Source organism: Cryptomeria japonica, chromosome 2 (genome assembly GCF_030272615.1).
Source record: "Cryptomeria japonica chromosome 2, Sugi_1.0, whole genome shotgun sequence".
NCBI classification, from domain to species: domain Eukaryota; kingdom Viridiplantae; phylum Streptophyta; class Pinopsida; order Cupressales; family Cupressaceae; genus Cryptomeria; species Cryptomeria japonica.
In genome coordinates, this window is record NC_081406.1 from 359569223 (window position 1) to 359594776 (window position 25554).

The following is a 25554-nucleotide window of genomic DNA, read 5'->3' on the forward strand; positions in this document are numbered from 1 at the left end:
GCACAAATATTCACCCTAGAGAAACCAATGTGGGAATCAAATCCATTGAGAATCCACTATAAAAATTGGTTTTACAAGTTTGCTTCTTTAATGAAGACCTCTAGATCATCGATCTAGCATCCTATCAGTTGCACTGAATGAAATCCATAACTAAGCTTAGTCAAGCTACTAAGAATCCATGGCAATGAACAACAACCACAATATCAAGGTTCACAAGAGGATTGCAATAAGAAAAATTCTCTAATTTCAGTTAATCTGAGTTCTCTCAACCTTTTCAAGTCTCTTGTTCTACACTTATAACCAGGGTCCACAACATACTCCATTTGGTATATATATTCGAGAGGAATGGTAGATGAATTGACCAAGAGAGAAAGTAATGTCAACTATGTCAAGAGACAACAGGAGGAGCCATTTAACTTTTTGATGATTCTTTAGTTCTACTATTTCGTCTTGTATGGGACATGTTCAACAATAGTCAAATTTGTCACCTGTGCTGTCTGCCATTTGAGATAAGATTGACAACAGTCAAAGTTGTAAGACAAACCTGGCCTTGAATACCTACATTGATACGTGGCCAAGCAACTTGCAGAGGTCATAATGTTTGCATATTTGCATATTTTAGTGAAACTCTATGACTTCACAAGAATAATACAAATATGTGAAAATAACACTTCATATAAATCCCTTTTGCTGTTTTTGACTCTGCATCAAAATACATTTTCTTGCCCCCAACGGTTCAATCGTACGCGAATGCCTTATATCTTCTGGATCCTACTCTCCAATCAGAAAGATTTTGGTCTTGAAAAAGCCTATAAACCTTCCTAAAAGACACATTACAACTCAGCTTCTTCCAATGGGCTATATCCAAAAAAATGCAATGAAAAAGGTGTAAATCCTTAAGACATTTCATCTTTGGGTCTAAGATTTCATCTTGCATCAATAGAAAATCCAACAGGCATATACATAACAAGGTGCAATTATACATGCCAATATGAATGCTTAAACTCATCAAAACAGTAGTCTTCTTGTTGAGTACTACCCGTCCAGAGTGCCTTTTCACCTTGTCAACGATGACAATGACCATGCCAACTCTCTTGTTCTAGGAAGAAAATCTTTGTCTTATGAGCATACTAGAGATGCCCATTTAAATATGTTGCTATCATATGCAAGCTAGTTCTTGGAAACCTGTTGCAATCATGGCTTTGTGACATATAGACTAGTTTGGATGGTCGAAACTCCATACACTGGTCATTAGACTTATAGAATTAAATAGAGTTAAGAATTTGATAAAGTGACAACAAGTACAAAAAGAGAAACTAAAAAGAGATCAAACTATGAGAATGGAAAACAAACAGATTAACATGGAGAAACCCTTTGTTGGTAAAAACTCCACCAACATGTGAACAAACCCACTAATGTACTTTAAATGGGAAAAAACTGGTCTTCAGTTCATAGACTTTCTCAAGAGCTTGTAACGCTCTGACAATCTCTCCTAGAATCAATTACAACTCTCTACTACAACTTTCCAGCCCTTTGGTTTACAGGAGTCACAAACATGATTACAAAATTCGAACAAAAATGCTCCCAAATCTTGACTTTCATGATTCAATTGAATCCAATCTCTCTCAATCTGAGCTTACAACTCATATGGACAGAGTTCCAACCCCTCAGGAAACCCTTGGAAGTCGAAAGAAATGAAGAAATAAATATACAACCAAAAACTGAAATTATAACAGGATGTTTTTCAGAGCTTGGGTGAAACTGCTGGTGTCACTAGAGAGATGATTGCAAAACTCCTCTAACACTTTCAAAAATGTCCTAACAGTTTTGAAACCACCACCTACACTCACAAAATTACCTGTATTGGTAGTTTTTTGTACTAAAACCTTTTGGAAGCCATAGCTTTTGCATACAGACTCATAACAAAGTGCCCTTTTTTAATAAATTGTATTACTTTTCAAGAGGAATTCAAATATGCAAAGACATATATTGGTTTTGATGCAGAGAATGTCATGTCCCCTCCTTGATCGTTATATATATCCTAAATGGATTATTATTAATTAATATAATAATTACCGACGAATGATTATTTGAAATTTATTTATTATTATTTAATTGATATTTATTAATATTTATTATAAATAATATTTTTGAAATATTCAAATAAAAATAAATTAATATATGTTATAAACATAATTTACATATTATAAATTATAATATATAAATTATGATCTAATAAATAAAGGAAGAACAACATTGGTAATGCACATAAATACCGACATCCTGGAGAACGATGCTAAGGCAAATACAAAGGCAGCCAGCGGTTATATTGCACATACAATAATTATGCAAGTGACCCAACTACAACACAAGGCAATCAGTTAGTCTTTCAATAATAATACGATTGGATAAGTGCAAGGTGATGTTCATGATGATACAATTATTAAAGAATGATCGATTTCCAATGAGGAGCAGCGATTGGAAGTAGTAAACTAAGACAAGTAAGCGATTATTATTAAACAAACTGAGCCAGCGATCAAGGGAACCAATTGATACTAAAAGATGTGATTCATGAGAACAATGCGTTTAAGAAACAAAGCACGTAACTATTAATTAAAACTCTTATATTAACTAAACAAAGCACATAACAAAGTACTATGGGATTTTAGTCAAGTGAGAAGTAACGATTAATAATTAAAAGACATGTAATGAAGTGTTCATCCAAAAGGATACGACTCTTAGAGATTTAAAGATATAAATAGAGATTGGATAGAGTATGGGAGGGGGATAGGAGGAAAAAAATATAATAGAAGATATAGAAAGACAGACCATCCAAAGAGGATACGATGGGAAAAAATAAGGGAAAATATATATAGTCTGGCTGCACCGATTAGATCAGATCAGAACTGTTATTAAGTTACAGGCAGTAACATCCTTGTTCTTGGTGATATGCGTGGGATATGCTTAATATATACAACCTGGTAATTTTTTATACAGGATTTAATAGTAATATTTAATAGAAATGTTAATATAGACTATAATACATAAGGCAGTCATACTTGATCACATATACAGTGGCAGACCTGTGAGATCTGTCTGCTATTGCAGCAATTAGATAGACTAATGATTAGGGATTTAGAAATTGGCAGTGCTAATAATTTATATTGTAGAGAATATAATTTGATTTTACTTATCAATTAGGTATATTTATATATGAGGGTGATCAGACCGATAACGATATTAAATGGTTTAATCAGAAAGAAATTAATAATAATATAACTATAGAAAATATTATAATGATTATAATTAATATAATACTTTATAAGAACTGCTCAGCAGTAAATTACTAAATACTATCTGAAAATAAATACAAGTATATACAAATATATAGAAATAGTAATTTTGAATGAACATTTTACGGATTGAACTGTGGAATGACACTGATTTGATTCATGTTGAGATGGATTTGTCTCTTACTTAAATTAGTTTAAGTCATAAGTTTATAGAAATAGATTAATTATGGTTAATCAGGCTTGAACTTAGTAGGGGACATTATCAATGTTGTTCTTCCTTTATTTATTGGATCATAATTTATAATAAATAAATTATGTTTATAATATATTAATTTATTTTTATTTGAATATTTCAAAAATATTATTAATAATAAATATTAATTAAATAATAATAAATAAATTTCAAATAATCATTCGTCAGTAATTATTATATTAATTAATAATAATCCATTTAGGATATATATGACGATCAAGGAGGGGACATGACACAGAAATTGTCCTCTTGCCACAAAGTAAAAACCAGATCATTTTTGGATCACGTAGTGCATACATTCAATCAGAAAAATATGCTATAAGAGCTTTCTAATAGCAATATCTAATCATCACTTTACATGGGTATCCTACCAATGTCTAAAACACTTTCATCAAGTGATGACAAACATGTACTTTCAGAGCCACGATGCTAAAATCAGAATAACCATGCACAATCATAATGCCAAAATACATCACACAAAAAAGTTGTGAACTTAAACCAACTTAAAGACACATTGAGAAATGAGAAAGAACTTATTGCCATCTTTGTGGTATCCTACTGGACCTATCTAATGCTAAACCAGATCCTGACTTCTGCATAATGCTTTTTCTTTAACGAGTTTGGCTTAGTTTGAACTGCCACATGCAGCTCTTCTGTTACTTCTCTCTGTCTTTGCATGCCCTCGTTCCTCTGCAGTTTCTTTGCTCTGAGTGCTCTTCATCTATGGGTGCCTCTTACTTGTAACACAGTTATAAGGAACGAATAATGTAGCTTCAACTCAACGATAGATTATAAAAAAATAATAGAGATACAACCTACTGTTGATACTTTAAGCAATCTTAGCCTGTGGTTGCCCCATATTCAGCCTTCATGTGTGAAAGATCCCCCTACCTCATACAAGTGGGGTCAGTAAGTTGCATACTAATTGAAAAATAAAAGAACAATTTGGAGTCACATCTATTAAGCTACCGAATTCCCATTTTCCAGTTTCCATTTTATTCATCCAAAAGAAGATCTTTTCACCATGCTTACCTTCTTGGGTTGGTGAATCTCTTTACTTTTTCTGTCTTATCTTTGTTAGGATGATTAGTTTGACTGTGGTTGAACCCGTCAGCTGTGACTGTTTTTTTTTTCTTTTTTTTTGTCCTGTAGTTTTCTATTGCTATTTTTCTTTTGCAGTGCAATCAGCATGTAAAATGGTCAGTTGCTTCAATCCAAGAAACCAAAAACTGACTTCCTGCATTGGCTACCAGCATACGTCCATGGTTTTCAAATCAGGTTATCTCCTTGGGTCGCTCCTCCTTGATGGCTTATTTTTAAGACCACTTGACTTCAGCATTTCCATCTTTATCTCTTTAATTGTACAAACCAAAGATGTCAAAATCTTAATCGGCAATAAATCTTTTGGCCAAAATTTAAAAAAAAATCAAGAATCGGGAAAAAATCGGCAAAATTATCGGACATTTGAAAATATATAGTTTCTTAAAATATTCTAAAAAAACACACGTATACACTAAATTTATAGAAAACTAGAAAACTAGAATAAATTAATAATAATAGATCACACACAATATGAAATTATCAATTTTATAGTGAGGATTTTAATTAAAAACTACTGTAAATTAATAATTAATACACAATGATTCATAAAATTAAGAACAAAAACTACTGTAAATAATTTTTTTATTAAATCCCTCAAAAATCTTACTATGGTAGGAATTGTTGTTGTGTAGCTAGGTCTGATCCCTTCTAGGGCCGACCTAGTGCACAAAATGCCAAGTGGCCTATCGGCCTTGGCATTTGGATATCTTAGTTGTATGAGTCTAATTTGGGGCAGGCCCTATTTGGGCGAACCACTTATGTGTAACTTGTGATTAAGTTAAATGTAACTTGCAACTAAGGGAGACTCATCTGTAACTTGTAATATATAGGTCTGACCCTATCCTTGGCGCCAAAAGTATATGGCCGACTTGAGGTCTATTAGGAGGTATTGATTCATATATATGCAAGGTCATAATTGCATCAATAGATATGAATTCAATAACATGAAGGTCATGTAGTGTGCTCGGGGGTGACGATAAGAGCTTATCGTCTATGGTTGGGAAGGCAACAGATTTGATGTTTGCCTGTGCTTAACGAGCACTACCATTAAATTCAACATGGTATCAGAGCGGGTTCCTTCTATAGAGCCTAACCGCTTGAAGGTAGATCCTGTGCTTTTGAGGGAGTTCAATCAAAGTATTTTGCAGACTGAGAAATCTAAGTGCAGGCAAACGCCGATTACCGAACCTCTCAATTCAGTCGTGAGCATCGCATATGCTCTGCGGCGAGTAATGACCGTTGAGGTGCCGATGATCGCCATAGACTTGTTGTTAGTGCTCAATGACAGATTCAGTCCGATGCCTTGGTGTTGAAAGTCGCCAAGCCTGGTATCGAAATGCTGACGGTAAGTGGAGTCACTATGGACATCTTTGTTCGTTTTAACATTCTATGTTCAAATTCTTTATTCGGGGAGGAGAACATGTTGTGGAGGATTCTTTCCGGCAATCGTAACATTTTACTAGCAAATGAAAGTGACAGAGTTCGCTCGCTTCACGACGCTCATGGCTAGAGACATCGACAAGGTGGCAACAAGCATTATGAGGATTCAACGAAGTGACGCGAGTCAGTACGCGTGCTATCAACTGCTCAGTATAATGGAAGGTTGAGATCGAGCAACAACATAGTGGCGAGTTTTGTGATGATCACATTAAGCCGTACACAAATGTGAAATGTGTGCGTATGGGGACGAAAGCGAATGGAGGCACCTAACGATCAGGAATGGTGGAGAAGGCGTCTGTGCAATAATTCCTTGCAACAGCTCTCACATCATCCTAGAAGCTTCGAGAGTCACTTGAAGCATTCGTTTTGCTTAAGCCTACATAGGCATCGGATGATATTGCAACTGAAGGTCCAGTTATTTGAGTTCTTACTTATGTCGCTCTTGAAGATCATCTGAAGTTTGTCCTAGGATGGGCACTGCAGCTTAGCATTTTGGCACACCCTGCTACAAGTGGATTTCTGTCGCATTTATGTGGTTGGTCCATCACTTTGCTGTGGATGGTATTAAAGGCAGTTCTTCGGATGATGCTTAAGCTATGCTCGAAGCAAATATTGTGGATAGATGATGAGTGATGATGAGGGCCAAAGGCCACGCAACCATCATATCATCACTAGGAGCTTCGGTGTGATCAATCCAAGTGAATGGAAATTCCATTACTGAGCAAAATTATAAAAGATAAGTACTCTTTATGTTTGAATAATGCTACATCATTGAATAGTGAATCATGTATTGACATTTCCCTTGACTATCATTATCTCTCTCTGAAATGCTTCAAGGACGAATCAGAGATTGCATTCAAGGTAGGAAGATTGCTTGCATTTCTTCGCAGAGGAAGAATCAACATTCAGAGGGAGTTTGACATATCGTCACAAGTAACCTTCGACGAAGAGATTAGAAGGTTGATATCTGCTTCAAAGGGAGCTTGACATTTCAGCTTCAGAGGAAGCATGACATTTCAGCTTTAGAGGGAGCTTGACATTTCAACTTCAGAGGGAGCTTGACATTTCAGCTTCAGAGGGAGCCACGTCATCATGAAGATTTGGTTAATGCATTTTTGTCTATGATGGAGGAATTTGAGGTGAAAGCCGTTGTTAATGAGTTCTTCTCTGTGAGGGAGAAGATCAAGGTGCAATCCCTTGTTAATGAGTTCTTCTCTGTGAGGGAGAAGTCTGAGGTGCAATCCCTTGTTGATGCATTCTTCTCTGGGAGAAGTCCGAGGTTAAAGTCCTCATTCCACCTTCTACGAGTAGGTATGGTGGATCCACCCTCTATGAGTAGGCATGGTGGAGATGCATTCTTCTCTGGGAGAAGTCTGAGGTTAAAGCCCTTGTTCCACCCTTTGTGAGTAGGTATGGTGGATCCACCCTCTGCGAGTAGGCATGGTGGAGATGCATTCTTCTCTAGGAGATGTATGAGGTTAGAGCCCTCGTTCCACCCTCTGTGAATAGGCATGGTGAGCACACCCTCTGCGAGTAGGTATGGTGGCTATCATGGAAGAAATTCCATGATGTGCTTGTTCACCCTCTGGGAGTAGCTATGGTGAACGCATTATTCATGGGAGTAGCCATGGTGGTAGTCACTATGTGACTTGGTTATTCAGAAGGAATTCTCCCTAGCTAAGAGGGAGTGTTGTTGTGTAGCTAGGTCAGATCTCTTCTAGGGCCGACCTTGTGCACAAAATGCCAAGTGGCCTGTCAGCCTTGGCATTTGGATATCTCAGTTGTATGAGTCTAATTTGGGGTAGGCCATATTTGGGCGAACTACTTATGTGTAACTTGTGATTAAGTTAAATGTAACTTGCAACTAAGGGAGACTCGTATGTAACTTGTAATATATAGGTTTGACCCTATCCTTGGCGCCAAAAGTATATGGCCGACTTGAGGTCTATTTGGAGGTATTGATTCATATATATGCAAGGTCATGATTGCATCAATAGATATGAATTCAATAACATGAAGGTCATGTAGCGTGCTTGGGGGTGACGATACGAGCTTATCGTCTATGGTTGGGAAGGCAACAGATCTGATGTTTGCCTGTGGTTAACGAGCACTACCATAAAATTCAACAGGAATTGAAACTAATTTGGGTAAGCTTACCCAACACAGGCCGTAGTTTTGCAGCTTACATAGTTGATAGTATTTTTAAATTTTTAATATGTATATTAGTTTTAATATGAACCACGAATGAGCAAAATAAAATGAAAAAAACTGAAACACGGGATGAATGTTGTAGGGTTTGGCCAAAGTCGACACTCGTTACCGGTGAATTCGCGTCACGCGTGCACTAAGTCACAAGGTTCAAATTCGAGTTCGAGTTCGGCACGAATACAATTCGGATGAAGTTCGGGAAGGCCAAAAAATTCGGAAAAAAATTCGACATTAATTTTGTCTTATATAAATTTGAATTTTTAAAAATATATGCAAATAATAAAAATCCATTAAAAAATAAATTATATTATAAATTCAAATAGTCAAATGTATTATTTATAAAAATAAAATAATATAATATTAAATTTAAAATTAATTTAAATACATTATAATAAATTTAAAAATAATATAGTATAAATATATTCAAAATTTTAATTTTAACTTGTAATATATAAATAATATGTTAAATTTTTATAAAAGTGGTAGACTTTTGGCAGCCTTCATTTCCGTCATTTACAAAGTGCAATGGACCTTTCCGTTGTTTGCAGGGGTGATGGACTTCATTTGCGCCATTTCCATGGGCGATGGATGGACTTCATTTCTGCTCGGATCTGCTCTAGCCTCCCGATAACAGCTTATGGTGGTTATTCTGGGTAAACATAAACCACTACCCTCGTCTACTTTGTCTTTGTCTTAGCTCCCGAATGGGCTCGGATACTTCACTAAACATCATCTGTGATGGATTTTTTTTGCAATTTTTATTAGTTTTCACGTGATTTAATCGTGATTTTATCTGCACGGGAGTCGGGATTTTTTCTGAAAATATCATTTGCGATTTTTTGCTTGATTAAATCGGCAGCCCGAATGTCTCGGGAGAAATCGCGTTTTTGGCGATTTTCTGCCAATATTTACATCCTTGGTACAAACGATTCCTTTCCTTCATATTCCTGCAATGGCTACCAGCCTACCTCTATGGTTTTCAAATTAGGTTATCTCCTTGGGTCACTTCTACTTGATGGCTTATTTTTAAGACTACTTGACTTCAGCATTTCCACCTTTATCGCTTTAGTTGTACAAACAATTCCTTTCCTTCTTGTTCTTGGAAAGCCACTTAGACTTTTGCTTTGGATGGCATTGTGGATGAAGTCTCTGTTGGTGTTGGAAATAAGCCACACCCGGACCGACGATGGACTGGTCCAAGAGGGGCCAGTAGCTCAGTGGTAGAGCACTCCAGCAGCGTATGGAAGGTCCTATGTTCGAGTCCTAGCTGGTCCATGTCTTAACATGGTATAAGAGCCAGGTCCAGGCTAGGAGCCCCAAGCACACGAGAGGTGTGGCTTAAGGGGGGGTGTTGGTGTTGGTGTTGGAAATAAGCCACACCCGGACTGACGATGGACTGGTCCAAGAGGGGCCAGTGGCCAAGTGGTAGAGCACTCCAGCAGCATATGGAAGGTCCTAGGTTCGAGTCCTAGCTGGTCCATGTCTTAACAGTCTCCAACAGTTAGCATTTCAATGGCCACTTGTATTGCAATGAGTGCAATAGTAATTTTGAGCCCAAAATTGGTACTTAGATTTGAAATCAGTACTAAAGAGGATGCCACATGGTGGATTTTATTGTCAGTGCCTTGAAACTCACAACCTTACCAAAATCAACTTTGCTATCTCACTTTTTGATATGAAGCATTCAAATGGGATGCTATTTCATGTTAAATTCAGCTAGTTTTTATTGCAGTCAGACAGGGTATTTAATTAATTTCTACGAGAGTTCATTTCTTTTTGTCTTGAAATGATGGAGGGTAAGGATATTGCTTTTAGTCATTTTAGTTGCCTCAGTCATTGAAAAATAGTAATTGTTCTTGACTAAGCCTGCAAATAAAGTGCCTTGTCAGTAATAGCCTGCACTGTATAAACCTTTATCTGTAAATGGTTCACATTTTTAGTCATTTTCTTTGCAAGGATACTTCCAGTAAGACTCATCTACAACAAAATTATACAACATAGTCATTCATCTTACTATTTAATAATTTTTGTTTAACATTAAATTGTTCCACAGGGGAACCTCAAATAATAATCAAGATATAAGGTAATCTATAAATGGGTCACATTTTTAGTCTTAAATTCATACTCTTTGCAGGGATACCTTCAGTAACAGTTATCAAAAACAAAATTATACATCTTACATCTGTCTTACTATTTAATAATTTTTATTTCAGGTTAAATTGTTTTACACGGGGACTTCAAATAATAATCAAAAAATATAAGGTTCTGTGAAAACAATATCAAATGAAACTACTTGTGCTCAGAATTTTAGTTTTGTGTGTAGGTGCTTTACAGGAGGTTCTCCACTTTATTTATACTTGGGTTCTGTGAAAACAATATCAAATAAAACTACTTGTGCTCAGAATTTTAGTTTTGTGTGTAGGTGCTTTACAGGAGGTTCTCCACTTGCATGATGTTCTGGCTAGGGTGTACCTTGCCAGGTTATGTTTTACTTTGTCCAGGGCTCGTGTGCTGGATGGTTAGTGCATGTCTAGTTTCTCATTTGATTTGGAACTTTCTATGCTTATTCCTGAAAGGTGGTTTGGTTAATATTAGCATATCAAAATTTTGGTGTTTAAGTACTCAAATGAAGCTGATACCCTGTGCAGAAAGGCCCGATATAAAATCTCAATTTACAACTGTTCTCTATCAGTTACTTTTGGATCCAAGTGAGAGGGTCTGTTTTGAGGCCATCATGTGCATCCTTGGGAAATTTGATAATACAGAAAGGTATTTTTGTTTTCCTTAATATGTAGTAGTGGATGTTATTGTTTAGCAAAGTGCAGAAATTACATTGGTTTCAATAGCAGTGCACTAGAATTTCTTACATATTTTTTTTGTTTGTAATTTGTATAATTTGCACATTATGTTTTTCATATAAGCTGTATTTTCTGTTAGTCTCATATATGCTTGGATAGGCCTGAAGAGCGGGCTGCAGGTTGGGCTAGGCTGACTAGTGAAATTCTTAAATTACCGGAGGCACCTTCATTAGCATCTAAGAAAGAAAACAATTCACAAGTAGAGGATGGTGCCACTCAATCTAAAGATGGACTTCCTCCAAAAGGTCAAAATGAGCGACCTGCTCCAAGACCAAGAAGGCCACAGGCTCTAATCAAATTAGTCATGAGAAGGTAATCGCCTATTTATACCTTTTTTAATTACTTAAGAATAATATTCTAAACATGTCAACTCTTTTATGCAGGTTGGAATCGGCATTCCGAAGCTTCTCCAGGCCAGTACTACATGCAGCAGCAAGGGTGGTACAAGAGATGGGAAAAAGCCGAGCTGCAGCATTTTCTTTGGGTGTTTATGCAATTGATGAGGACAGCCATCCCGAAGCATTTTTGGAAAATGGAAGCATGGGATTGACTGAATCAACAGATATTGAGCATGAAGGTGCTATTTCCAATCACACTGTATGTTTTTAATGATTTTTCTAATCAAAAGAAAGCTTGATGAGTTGATATTTTATGCAATTAATTTAATGTTTGATTAGCCGCTTGTAATTGCAAGAGAAGCCCAGTTGATAAATAACCCATGGACCTTGTACCCAACTGACTCCCATTGCACCTGATAGTTATAAAATGAGCCCAAACTTGCTTGCCAGTGATATGTGTCTTTAGAAACTGGTTTCATTTGGTAAACCCTATGATCCTGATGAGAAATTAGTTATAAGCTTGGAAATTTTCCAGCAACGAAGTTAAAGCTTCATTTATTAAATCAAATACTACTTGGTAAGTGCAAATGCTTTACCACTTGATCATGTGATGATTGAGTATCAAAAGAGTACAATAAAGGGTTCCTGAAATAGCTTGGAAAGACATGCCTAGTATCTCCTTTTAGGACATGCTACTTGATAAAGATAACATGACTATGTATCGGAGCAATTCTAATGTGTGCTTTCATTATCAATTTATACTTTCCTTTTTGTTTGTTATGATTCTTGCAAAAACATACAAAAATCAACATCTTTGCTTTGCAGAAGTAGGAAGCCAGAAATACTTAACAATGCACACTATCAACACATGAAAAATGGCTATACTGAAATTTAAAATCAAGTGGATGATTGATTTTTGTGTTCATGCTCAATGTAATGGAATGGTGTCACTTCATGTGGATGGTCAAGTTTATACATTTGTGGGCATTATGTTCACAAGTCTAATCCAGGGAAACTCAACTATATTTACTATTTAAATTTCCATCCTTTTGATATGTGGATGGAGTTATGTGAACTTTAGATATACTGAATTCTGATCAGTTCTGAGCATGTGCTTTTTGAATTTTTATAGTATTTATAGTCTAGATGTATATTTTTTACAATGCACATGTTTCGCATGGTGGAGTGTGAAATAATTGGAGAAAATGTGGTAATAATGGGAAATCTGGTATAGCTTTCAAATTTGCTTAACATCTATAAGTTTATAATGTAATTGCTATTCATGTAACTTAACATTCTTCTAGATGAATTTGTGAAACCTTATTTCTGAGAAAAGTTCCCATTTTCCTTATTCCTGTAACATCCTGTGTCAATGAGCATGAATCATGATTCTCAAAGAATTTTGTTGTATAATTGTATCTTGTGTGGCCAAGTTGTCTTATGGAATTGAAGATCTAAACTAAAATTTAGGTCAGCACCATGGAGAAGTAAAATTCATATAAAATCACCTCAGATATGTTTGAGTTTGTGTAATGGAATGAGGTGAAAGTATGCATTTTATGTCTCTGGCTTCCCCTCACTCTAAATATGCATGGGCTACTTTGCTCTTTCAGTGCTAGTAAGTTGTGTATGCCTGGACTATATGAGTACAGCTGATGACATTTTTGACATTGCACTGCAGTTACCCAGGCAAAAGTTGCTCCATTATCCTCAAGTAAAGAGACCATTGCAAGTATGCTAGCATCTCTCATGGAGGCAGTGCGCACCACTGTTGCATGTGAATGTGTCTATGTGCGGGCTGCGATCATAAAGGCTTTGATATGGATGCAGAGTCCAAATGAATCGTTTGATGAACTTGAAGCAATAATTGCTAGCGAGCTTTCAGATCCGTTCTGGTCATCTTCATTATTAAATGATATCTTGCTTACCCTTCATGCCCGCTTCAAGGTCAGTTTCAATGCTATGTTTCCATTGGTGGATGATATTTTTCTGTTTTTGTGACATGGTTAATGCTAGGTTGGGCAGTAGCAATGTTTCATGTCCATAAGTACTTGCAAGGTTTATTATAGCACTAACTGCAAATTATATTATATAATATAACTTGGTTGTATATCTTATATATTCCAGAATGTGAAAATATCTATGTTCTAATTCTCCCCTTGCATTATGTAAGTTTAAGAGTTAGAATCCTACACTAAGGCCATACTTAGTAGTAAAGTTCATACTATCCTTATTTAATAACTTATCTTGATCATAGAAGTATAGTGCATGAGCTGGTCTTCCACATTGTTGTGCATACATGTGAGTTTTGCAGTGAAATTGCACAATGGATGCACCTGTATTGGTCTGTTGAGTCAAACTTTGTGAGCATATTTTAATTTCCTCACTTGGTTATTCCATATACTGTTCTCTGGTTGTTGTCTAACTTGTTAAACATCTTTGTATTGCTGTATGCCTTTGAAGTGGTCTTGTATTGTCATTGTATAGATCGTGTTTGTCCACTGAGTTTTCTTTTGTTCTTTTGATAGATTCATATCATGTCAACATAAAAGATTGTTTTCTTAGTGAATCTTAACATTTGGAGCAAAATTTACATTCTGCAGATTCCACACTCCACATGCCACACTATTGAACTAAGTTACTGGTCTTGGTACTGGTTTGGGGATTCAGTTCATGGGTTTGGTCAAAACATTTTAGGGGGTTGGGTTTGTTTTGGGTTCGTCCATACAAAGACATATGATTAAGTTTAGAATACAACATAGCATCATATATTGTATAATAAACAAAAGCACCCTAAAATTTAAAATTAGTACAATGCCAAATAATCAATCTTGGATTCATGATATATGTTAAAATAAAAAATAATAGTGTCAAGTGTCAAGAATCAACCATTACCGATCAAGCATCATCATATGGGTCTTGAAAAATATCATCATCACCATCCATATTAGATGATGTAGGTATTGGTATATTATAAGAACCATAAATAGCGCCACTAGCACTAGCACTGACATTAGCACTCCCATGCTTGCTATCTGGCTTGTTTTCACCATCAAGCACAGCAAAGTAGGAAATGGAAGCATCCAAGTTAGTATGCTCTAGTTCAATACCTCACTTCCTTGTGCCCCCTTCCTTATAGTCACTATGTTTGTGTGAAAGGAGATGCATGTTTGTATGTATATACACTAAGTCCTCTGTGTTTTTTTGAGTGTAATCGATTGTGCCTTTCTGAGTGGATGAATGAGTATGTGCTCCAATTCCTCTTAAATTAGATGCACTAGCAACCTGTTAAAATAATATTAGGGAGTAAAACTTCAAGAGCATTTTTTAATTTCCTCACTTAGTTATTTTATAAACCATACCGTGGTTTTTGTATAATTGGTTAAACATCCTTTGTATTACTGTATGGCTTTGAAGTGGTCTTGTATTGTCATTGTATAGATTGGGTTTTGTAGACATCTAAAAATGGTCAATGCTTGCGGAGTCATACTTTAACATTTGCACATTGCCTTATTTTAGGGTTTTTGCGTCACATTAACATTTCTCCTATGATTCGCACTTGGTCTTTATCATTTGCGAGCATCGAGTCATTCTTCTACATTCTTCATTTGTCTCGCTTTCGAATTTGGTCTTGTCGATAGCAATCTTCAGTCATGATTTTGGTCGATCCTTGTCCTTTTGTCAATCTGTCAATCATCTTTAGCTTGTTAGTAATCATTTGCGATTATCAACTTGTCAATCTTGTCATTTTGCGATCGATTCGTCATTGATCCTTGTCCTTTTCAATCATGTCAATTTGGATCGATTAGTCATTGTTCCTCATCAATTGGCGCCTATCAATTTGATCCCATTATCAATCTCAATCGTTTGAAGGCATTGGTCCTTTGTCAGTCAGAATCATGATCAAATCGAATCGATATCAATTATCCTTTGTCAAGACCTAATTGTCATTCTTGCATTTTCTAATTCATCTTCTAGGGTTTCATGATTTATTCATTTAACCTTGTTTGTCCTTTCTCCCTCTAGGTTAAATAGTTTATTATCCTAAGTCTTCTTGTCACAATTAAATGTTTATTTAATTGGCTAACTAATTCTTCCCTCTTTGTGAATTAATTAATGAATGAAAAATTATTAATTAATTTACCTAATTCACCTAATTTACTAATTTCTCCTAATTCCTAATTTCCTAATTTTCATCAATTTCAATTTTCTAATTTCCTAATTTCCTATTCATCTAATTCTCAATTCTCTCCTATTTTTCTCCTAATTTCATGGGAATGACATAGCAAATTTGTCATAATTTGTCATAATTGTCAATCAATCAATTTTGCATAGCAACCTTGTCAATTTTGTCAAAATTATCAATCAATCAAATCTTGCATAGAAAGTGTCAATTTGTCATAATTTGTCATATTTGTCATTCTTGATTTGAAATTTCCATTCGAATCAAATTCATGCTAATCTTGTCTTTTCTCCAATTTGTCTATAAATTGGATGAATTTCTTCAATCAAGGTCCTTGGTCGAATCAATCATGCTTCTAGTACCCTTATGCTCGTCTTGTCTACTTGCTTTCACATTATACTCATGTGCTTGAAGGTGAGATCCACAAACAAAGCTATTTGAAGGAGAAAGAAGGACAATGGAGCCACATGAAGGAGACATTCACGTTTGCAATGGTTTGCGTTTGAATTGATGTCTTGTTTTCATGTTTTCATTGAGTGTAATTAGGATTGGTCATTGCAATTGAGTTTTTGTGATTGAACTAGGCTAATATTGATTTGCTTTGATGATTTCCAGATTCCTATCTACAGGTTTGTTTACTGAGTTTTCTTTGCCTCTTTTGATAGATTCATATCATGTTAACACAAAAGATTATTTACTTAGCGAATCTCAAAATTTGCAGCAGAATTTACATTCTGTAGACTCCACACTTCACATGCCAAACTATTGAGCTAAGTTACCGATCTTGGTATTGGTTTGGGGGCTCGGTTTATGGGTTTGGTCAAAAAAATTACTAGTGCAGCAAAGTGGGAAGTGGAAGAATCCAAGTCAATATGCTTTGGTTCAATATCCCACTTCCTTGTATCCCCTTCTTTGTAGCCATCTTATTTGTGTGAAAGGAGATGCAAGTTTGAATTGACATACAATAACTCTGTTTTTTTTGAATGTAGTCAATTTTTGTTTTATTGAGTGGATGAAGTATGTGCTTCAATTTCTCTTAGATGTTGATGGACTAGCAACCTATTAAGACAAAAGTACAGGGCCAAGAGCTAAAATTTTAAAATTTAAATTCTAAAATATAAATGAAATTAATTTGTTTTTTTAGTGTAGTCGATTGTGCTTTATTGAGTGGATGGAGTATGTGCTTCAATTTTTCTTAGATGTAGGACTAGCAACCTATTAAGACAAAATTAGAGAGCCAAGAGCTAAAATTTTAAAATTTAAATTCTAAAATGTAAATGAAACTTAAAAGACACAACATTTTTTTATAAAACTTGTGATAAAATTTTGATCACAAGAAGTTGTAGGTGTGTGAATGATTGGCCATGGAAGTACCACCAATTGTGAGCATCGACCTCAAACTTCACACAATGAGCATCAATACTAAGGTCATTGGAGTGTACAAAATCCATGAACTCAATCCTAATTGTATCCTGCATGGTAGGATCAATGGAGAGTCTATAACGTGCTTCCTTGTACTCTTGGTTGAGTTCAACATCCCTATATGAGGCAATCCTTGTTAACATTTAATTGATTATGGTTAAAACAGGCCTAAACCTAGTAGGGGACATTACATGTTAACAAGGATTGCCTCATATAGGGATGTTGAACTCAACCAAGAGTACAAGGAAGCACGTTATAGACTCTCCATTGATCCTACCATGCAGGATACAATTAAATTGATTATGGTTAAAACAGGCCTAAACCTAGTAGGGGATATTACATGTTAACAAGGATTGCCTCATATAGGGATGTTGAACTCAACCAAGAGTACAAGGAAGCACGTTATAGACTCTTCATTGATCCTACCATGCAGGATACAATTAGGATTGAGTTCATGGATTTTGTACACTCCAATGACCTTAGTATTGATGCTCATTGTGTGAAGTTTGAGGTTGATGCTCACAATTGGTGGTACTTCCATGGCCAATCATTCACACACCTACAACTTCTTGTGATCAAAATTTTATCACAAGTTTTATAAAAAAATGTTGTGTCTTTTAAGTTTCATTTACATTTTAATTTTCAATATACTTATGACTTAAACTAAATTGATTAGGAGGCAAATCTACCTTAACATGAATCAAATCTGTGATATTCCATAGATAAATTAATTTATCAATTATTAATAAGTAAATTGTTCATCTACCATACTAGATAATTAGTTCTATTATACTAGATAATTAATTTTATCATCCATAATTCTTAATGCAAGTGTCAACCTTTGTTACTACTTCAGTTCTAAGGAAGAAGAGGATGTCTATGTTACCAAAGTGCTTAGATACCAAAATTCAATAGGCTCCCTCAAAGTTTACGGATCCAAGCCCTTACCCTATTTTGGGACCATGCTCTTAAAGTTTACGGGACGCTGATCCTTACCCTATCTTGGGAATCATCCTATTGATTGGATTTAGACTGCCCCTTTTTTGGAAACAACTCCATCCCCAACTTTCTTAAATACTGACAGTAGTAACACGCATTATATATAAACATATTCTTCTTACTGTTATTAACTTAAGAGTTCTTTTTGATTTACATTCTCATATTGTTATTTGTCTGATCAAGCATTATATCTATATATATATCTTCATTTATATTTCAGAATTATTATAAATGTATATAACTACAGAACAGTTCATAGAAAGAAGCATAAATTCTTTAACAATTATGGAATAGACATACCGTTGGCAGCACAATATAACAACTTGCTGTCAATCCACCGATCACAGCCTTTCCTTCTATTTTCCTTCGATGCTCCTTAAGCCTAGAGCCTGACCCTATTTAAATTAGGTGAAGGGCCGGAAGAAAGAGTCACGCCCATTCATAAGGGATGTATTTGTCCAAGGGGTATGTCTCTTAACAAATCGATATTTATGCCACGTATGAATCGATGCCAAACACAGTCCTCTGTTGAAGGTAAGAATTATATTTGCAAACCAAGATAATCTCCAGTTTCTGTTCAGACCAAAGGCCAGATTTCCTCTATGCTTTTGATTCGATACTCTTCCCTGATCCTCCTTGGTCGATGCTTCCAGTCCTTTTATCTTGCTGACCTAAAGGATTGGTTGTATCCTAGAGACATGTCTTTATGCCTCTAAATCTCTTCAATATGGGAATCACATCACTTCATAATAATTTGAATTCTTATAGGGATCGTGTCTCATTATGTTTTGTTAAGAGACATCGATTGGTAATGCCTTAGTTAAGAGACATGACCTGTTTTAGAGTAATTGCTGCGTCATAATGGACAGTGATGTTTAGCATGTTTATTATTTTCATTGTCTACCTTAATCACTTAAGGCAGTGGGATAAAAATCATTCAATTCAGATATTATTATTTCTTCCAAATAACTAAACAACTATAAATGTAAGTAAATATTATTATTAATAAATATTTATTATTGTCAGTCAAATATTATTATATCAACTTGATATGGGGACATGATATAACACAAAAAGGAGCTCAAGACTCTAATATTTGGGATTCAATGCAAAGGCAAGAAGATGTAGTGGGGTGGTCATTTTGTTCCATCTCCCTCCAATAATTTTGTGTAGATGTTTGAAGAAAGTTTCTTCAAGATCCTGCTTTTTCTCATTTATGATGGTCTTCTTCTCAGTCATTGAGTTTATGCCATCATATGTATATATATATACACACACACCTCCCAAACAAGGCCTATCCATGTTGGTTTAACAAATCATACTCAATATGGGCTCAATGAAAGCGAGGAGATATTCAACACAATCTCACCAAATGTCATAAAAAACAATTCGCTTAATATTTGATGTCGTTGTAGTGCTAGATTGCTTCCATATGGATCAATTTGAGCCGATGACCATGTTAGAAAGTGGCTCTTAAACCTTCACAAATCGTTTCAAGACATTTGTATCAGAGGCAAAATGGGTTTCAACAACTTATTTCAAAATCATAAAAAAATGAAACTTAAATAGAAATCAAAATAGAACTAAAATTTTACTAAAGTGAAATATATCTATTAAAATAAATCTTTTTGCTTCACTTACCTTCAATAGCTCCAATTTTGAGAATTTTTGAATATGCTTTGTGACGTGGTTGGTGATGAACATTTGGATCTTTCTGGCCTCAACAACACTTGTTTGATCCAATCAATTTTGGTGCCAATTTTTTGTAGCATAAGGTTGAGGAAGTGAACACACAAAATGTCCAAAAGATGTGTGAGTAACACTTCTCAACCAAAAAGCTAGATGCTCTACATTTTTGGTGTTGTCTATTATGATTTGGACAACGTTTTGAGAATCCACTTTCTCAAGGGCTATTATGAGAATGTTAGCAATAAATGCACCGTCCTTCACCTCCCCTTCACAATGCACTACTCTCAAAAGCATTGCCCCTTTAGGTGACTTGGCCATAACATTGATCAATGGCTGATTTCTTGCATCCTTCCATCCATTAGAAATGATGGACATCCTTGTTTTGGCCCACGAGCCTCATATGGGTTTCAAAAATTGGGTCCTTGTATCCTTTTAGAGTTTTATTAATTGCTTTTATCATTTGTTGCCAATATGGTGAGTGAACAACATTGAAATTCATATGCATAAGACATCTTGCTATGTGTTGATTGGAAATCTCTCAAGACTCATTTGAAATGTCATTTGCAACGGTCTTTTTCATCTCTTATGTGCAAAGGCCATGGGTAGTTCTTTGGGTTTAGCAAAAAATGGGTGGCTCTCCACAAGTTAATTAGAAGGCAGTGGAGGGGGCTTCATTCTGCAAGATTTTTTTTCCTTTAAAAAAGGATGACTTGATTTGCAGCCTGTTGCTTGTTTTTCTTTTTCTTGCTCATTAGTATGCTATGCTATGGTTTGCGCTTTTGCAATGGGTACACCATTTTTTCTTGAGCAAGCTTTGATGCCTAGTCTAGGGATGTGGCACAAATGGCCTTTCACTCGATTGTATGAGCTTGAATATTGGACACCACACCCATTGCAAATCCAAACATAACCTCCACCACTTGGGAGCTGCTTTAACATATCAATATATTTCCAAAGGGGACAATTTTGGTTTGTTTTGAAGTGAGGTTGGCCCATGGAGTTAAAACCTATTGCCATTGTCATCCGTATGACAAGAACTTTAATAAACTACACATTTGAAGAATTGAAACAAATGAAAACAAAAATATAGATATACAAATTAACTCATTTAAAAAACCTAAGCATGTGTTATAGATTCGTAGAAAAATGAAAACAAAACAAGAAATTCAAAACAAAACAAGAGGGTTCATTTGGAAAAAAAGAAATGTAGAAAAAAAATTCAAAAGCTTGAAAAAAAACTACCTCTTTGGCAAAAATCTTCCTCTATGATCTTGTTGGCAACCAATGCGTTCTTGTAAATGCATAGGAATAGCAAACCAACTACTTTGGAACCTTCACTGATCAAACCCATTGTGGACCAAACCCAAACCTATATTCACCTTCGGGTCAGATTAGACTCGAATTGGTAGGTCCCACAGGCCTAATTGGTAACACAATTGTTGAAGCTAGTGAGAGCACACATTAGTATTTATCCTTTCTTCAAACAATTTCCAACCACCGACACATGTGCAGTAGAAGAACTGAGGCCATATCCATTGCAATCCTTTGTTTGAGCTAAATATACTGAAATAAATTTGAAGAAAGTTACTCCCTAGCCACCCAAGTGACATCATCCCATAAATGAAAAATATAGTCAACTCCATGTTGTTCTTTAGAAAAATGACCTAAACAGCCCCAACACACAAAGATGGGGGATTTTATAAATAAATACTGAATAAAATCTCAACTACACAACTTTTTCTTTGAGCTTAGGAATAAGACATGCAATTAAGTTAGAACCAAAAAATCAACCTTCCATGACTTTCTTTTAGCTCATAAGAAAAGCTGGCCATAAAAAGGGAAGCAAATTATAAAGGAAAATTATATCTATAAAGAATATATCATGAAAATGTAAATACCCATATTATTTCCCCTGCTTTGATGATAAAGTTTCAAGTGCTGACTTGGTGATAAATTAATAGTATTAACAGTAATAATTATGATAAGTTGGCCTACACTTTTAGTAATTGCAATATTAATTAATTTGTCTTTTTTGGTCTCTAGAAAGGTTCATTATTCTTTCTCATTTATTGTTCTTAATGCTCTTATCTCATTGATTATACCATTTAAGTCTTTGTATATAAATCCTAGAAGCTCTCACATGTATACCCATGGTTGACAAATCAGGGTAGACTAATAGTAAAATAATATCTTGTCAGTGGAACACTTCTGAACTGAATCTAGTGCACATTTTGTTTGATATCCAGTTCTGGTTCTTGTGTTGATCTCATAATTAATTAAGCCAAATGCATTTGAGAGACAGTTATCAAAGGAATAAGGAATTTAATGAGATGTATGCAGTTTTTTATAATGTCAAATTCAAATGGATTTTTATATGCAATGAAAAGCAAAGAAGAGGTACTAACAAATGTACGCATTTTTTTTCTCCTCATTTGCTATGCTCTTTAGATGGATATTTGCACCAGAAAATTTGGATATTTGCACTGGAAAAACTATTTGTTGATATCCATCGTGGTTTGGTCTAATAATAAAGGACCATAAAGTTGAACATTGATTTTACTATTGACTGTGGATTCTGTTCATAGGCTACTCCAGAAATGGCTGTGACATTACTGGAAATTGCAAGGATTTTTGCAACTAAAGTGCCCGGGAAGATAGATGCAGATGTCCTTCAACTTTTGTGGAAAGTGAGAACCTTCCTGTTTTTTTTTTTTTAGAATATAGGTGTATATTGGTTATTCATCTCTCTTGCAGATCAAGCATTTATTGTTTTGCACTATTTGACTTTCGTTCAAAGAAATTTTACTTCTGATTCAAAGATTTGGGAACATTTTAAATATTGATTAGTCATAAAAATTTAAAGAGGTAAGATCAATTTCACAAGAAGTTACCTTTAGAGCTCCCTCAAAGCTGATACTATTTTTGCAATATTGTAACTTTAGCAGTATAATAATGATTGTAATGAAAATTATGCAAAACTTGTGCCCTTAGCTATGCTGGTTTAATCTTATGCAAGTGAAACAGAGAAAAACTATCCAGCAGAATATCTTATTCCTTTAGATATGTCTCAGAGGAAAGTCCACATAGATAACCTATGCAGGAGCACAAGAACCTCTAAAGTTACTATATAATATATAAATTGGTTAGACCTTTTAAACATTATGCTCATTATAAGCAATGGTCATGAGTTGATCTGAAGAAATAACTTAAAAACTATCCTGCATAATGACTTATTTTTCATAAATATGTTTATGAGGCAAGCCTACTTAGATAACTACACATTCATACACGTCTGTCTAAATTTAGTATATAAATTGGTATACTCTATATAAACATTATGCTTCTATGTTTCCAGGTACAACAAGCTTATAATTTGTGAGATTAGTTTCTATGTACAACAAGCTTATAATTTGTGGGAGACATCTCTCATTATGTATTAGCTAAATTAAGAGACCATTCAGTTACCAAAACGTAAGTGTATATATCACCTTCTAATTTAGTTTGAAAACACGTTGCGAGATTGTCCAACCTTTCCAATCATAAAGGAATTTTGCCAAATTTCCACCAACAATATCTTAGTTTCAAGACTGCAATGGAGGATGACTCCAGTAGCTGTTGCAGAAGATTCAGTACATCCAGAGGCTGTTGAATTGCTTCTAAACGTTACTACCATATAGGCTGCTCTACAATTCTTTATGTTCTTTTCCAGCATCAAAATTATAGTTTTCTGGTTGTAATGTTCTATGCTGGTATTACTCTTGTGAAGAACATTTTTGGATCTTGGCTGTTGCTGTTTTGGTTTTACAAGAATTGGAATTGAAAAGAAAAAACCAATCACCAGCAAAGAAAACATGCATATCTGTTTGGCCTCTATGTTTTTAAAAGCTTCCAGGAATGCGACCTTCCAAATGATATAAGTATTACCTTTTTACTGAGCAAAGAAAAGATTGGCTTTGTATATGGCTAGGGTGGGGCTTTTACATTCTTGAACGTTTGGTATTGATGCTATATAAAAAGTTTTTCTTGGTTGAAATGAATCTTGTATTATCTTCTAGTCTTCTTGTGTACAAGGAGTACACTTAAGTAACAAGTCTTTTTGCTAAAACTTCATGCTTTCTAGTTCTTACCCTTTTATGTCCATTAATTGATATTGATGTTAGACAAGTATGTTTGCATGAATGTTATAATTATTTGAGAGAGTTTTGTCAATTCATAAGTTTATATTCAAGTTAAATTTTCATCAGTTGCATCTGACAAACTGTCTGAATGACAGTTTCTAGTTCATGAATTTATCTTTATGGTTTCTATTTCAGACATGTCTTGTTGGAGCTGGTCCAGGTGGAAAGCACACTGCTTTGGAAGCAGTTACTGTAGTCCTTGATTTGCCACCACCCCAACCTGGATCTATGGAGGGATTCACATCCATAGATCGAGTATCTGCTTCAGATCCGAAGTCTGCACTTGCGCTGCAACGGTTAGTGCAGGCTGCTGTAAGTGTCAAAGCATAACCCCAAACATTTTCTTGAGTGTGCAAATTAGATTCGAAATAAGTGAACAAAGGAGATGCTTTTGTTCCTCTTATCTGAGAAATCTGAATTTCAGTCTAATATAATGAAGTGTGATGCAAGATTTATTTACTGTTGAGGTATTCTGAATAGGAATATGTTTTGCTTACAGGTCTGGTTTTTGGGGGAGAATGCAAATTATGCTGCATCTGAGTATGCTTGGGAGTCTGCTACACCACCTGGCACTGCTTTGATGATGTTGGATGCAGATAAAATGGTAGCTGCTGCCAGTTCCAGAAACCCAACACTTGCTGGAGCTTTGACACGTCTTCAAAGATGGGCATTTAGTGGAAGCTGGGAGGTATAAAATATAATTTATTAGGCATTTTTTTTAGATTAACTGTTTTTCAACTTTAATAATTACCTTGTCTGCAATAACATCTTTATTTGCTAGATAAATTTTATTGTTAATCTTAACCTTCCAATGAGAATGCCAAGATACTTTGTTGGTTTTCTTGAGAATGGTTGTCATGTTTCTGTTTTCCAATTATTCCTGGAAATTTATAAGATTCTTTGTTGAAGTTTTCACAGCAGATCCTATGTTTGTTTCATTCTTCTTACCAGTAGTATATTCATATGGTGTTAACTCACTACATGTCTTTTGCACAGGTAAGGATTATAGCTGCCCAAGCTCTTATTACAATAGCAATAAGGTCGGGTGAGCCTTTCAGATTGCAAATATATGAGTTCCTTCATGTGCTAGCTCAAGGTGGAATGCAAACAAAATTTACGAATACACAACTTAGTAATGGTGAAGACCAAGGAGCAAGTGGCACCGGCCTTAGTTCTATAATTGCTCCAATGTTGAGGGTCCTAGATGAGATGTACAAATCACAAGACGAGTTGATTAAGTGAGTACTGAAATCCACCCCAAGCATGTAAATATTACGAGTATTTTATTTATTTTTTGTTTTGTGTTAATTTCATTTACTTTGTTAGTTTAAAATTATTTGATTGTTGGACATGATCAGAGAGATGAGGAATCATGACAACAACAAGCAGGAGTGGACAGATGATGAGCTTCGAAAGCTTTATGAGACCCATGAGCGTCTTCTTGATCTTGTTTCTTTATTTTGTTATCTTCCTCGATCCAAGTATTTGCCTCTAGGGCCAATAAGGTATTGCTTCTTTGGAGCATTGACAGGTTTTTCTTTCAATTTATTATACATAACATGACATCTGATTGATGTGTATGTAATTCTATA

At 35.1% G+C, this 25554-nt stretch overlaps 1 protein-coding gene across 1 annotated transcript in view; it reads left to right on the plus strand.

Annotated features, from left to right (window-relative positions):
- LOC131065259 (uncharacterized) overlaps window positions 1-25554 on the plus strand; it is a 197852-nt gene that overhangs the window by 143368 nt on the left and 28930 nt on the right. The window contains exons 11-20 of the mRNA XM_059216654.1: window positions 10718-10813; window positions 10944-11064; window positions 11253-11465; window positions 11537-11730; window positions 13173-13438; window positions 22370-22471; window positions 24098-24274; window positions 24462-24650; window positions 24959-25200; window positions 25321-25467. Of these exons, the coding sequence (XP_059072637.1) occupies window positions 10718-10813; window positions 10944-11064; window positions 11253-11465; window positions 11537-11730; window positions 13173-13438; window positions 22370-22471; window positions 24098-24274; window positions 24462-24650; window positions 24959-25200; window positions 25321-25467 (1747 nt within the window). The remainder of the gene's footprint in view (window positions 1-10717; window positions 10814-10943; window positions 11065-11252; window positions 11466-11536; window positions 11731-13172; window positions 13439-22369; window positions 22472-24097; window positions 24275-24461; window positions 24651-24958; window positions 25201-25320; window positions 25468-25554) is intronic.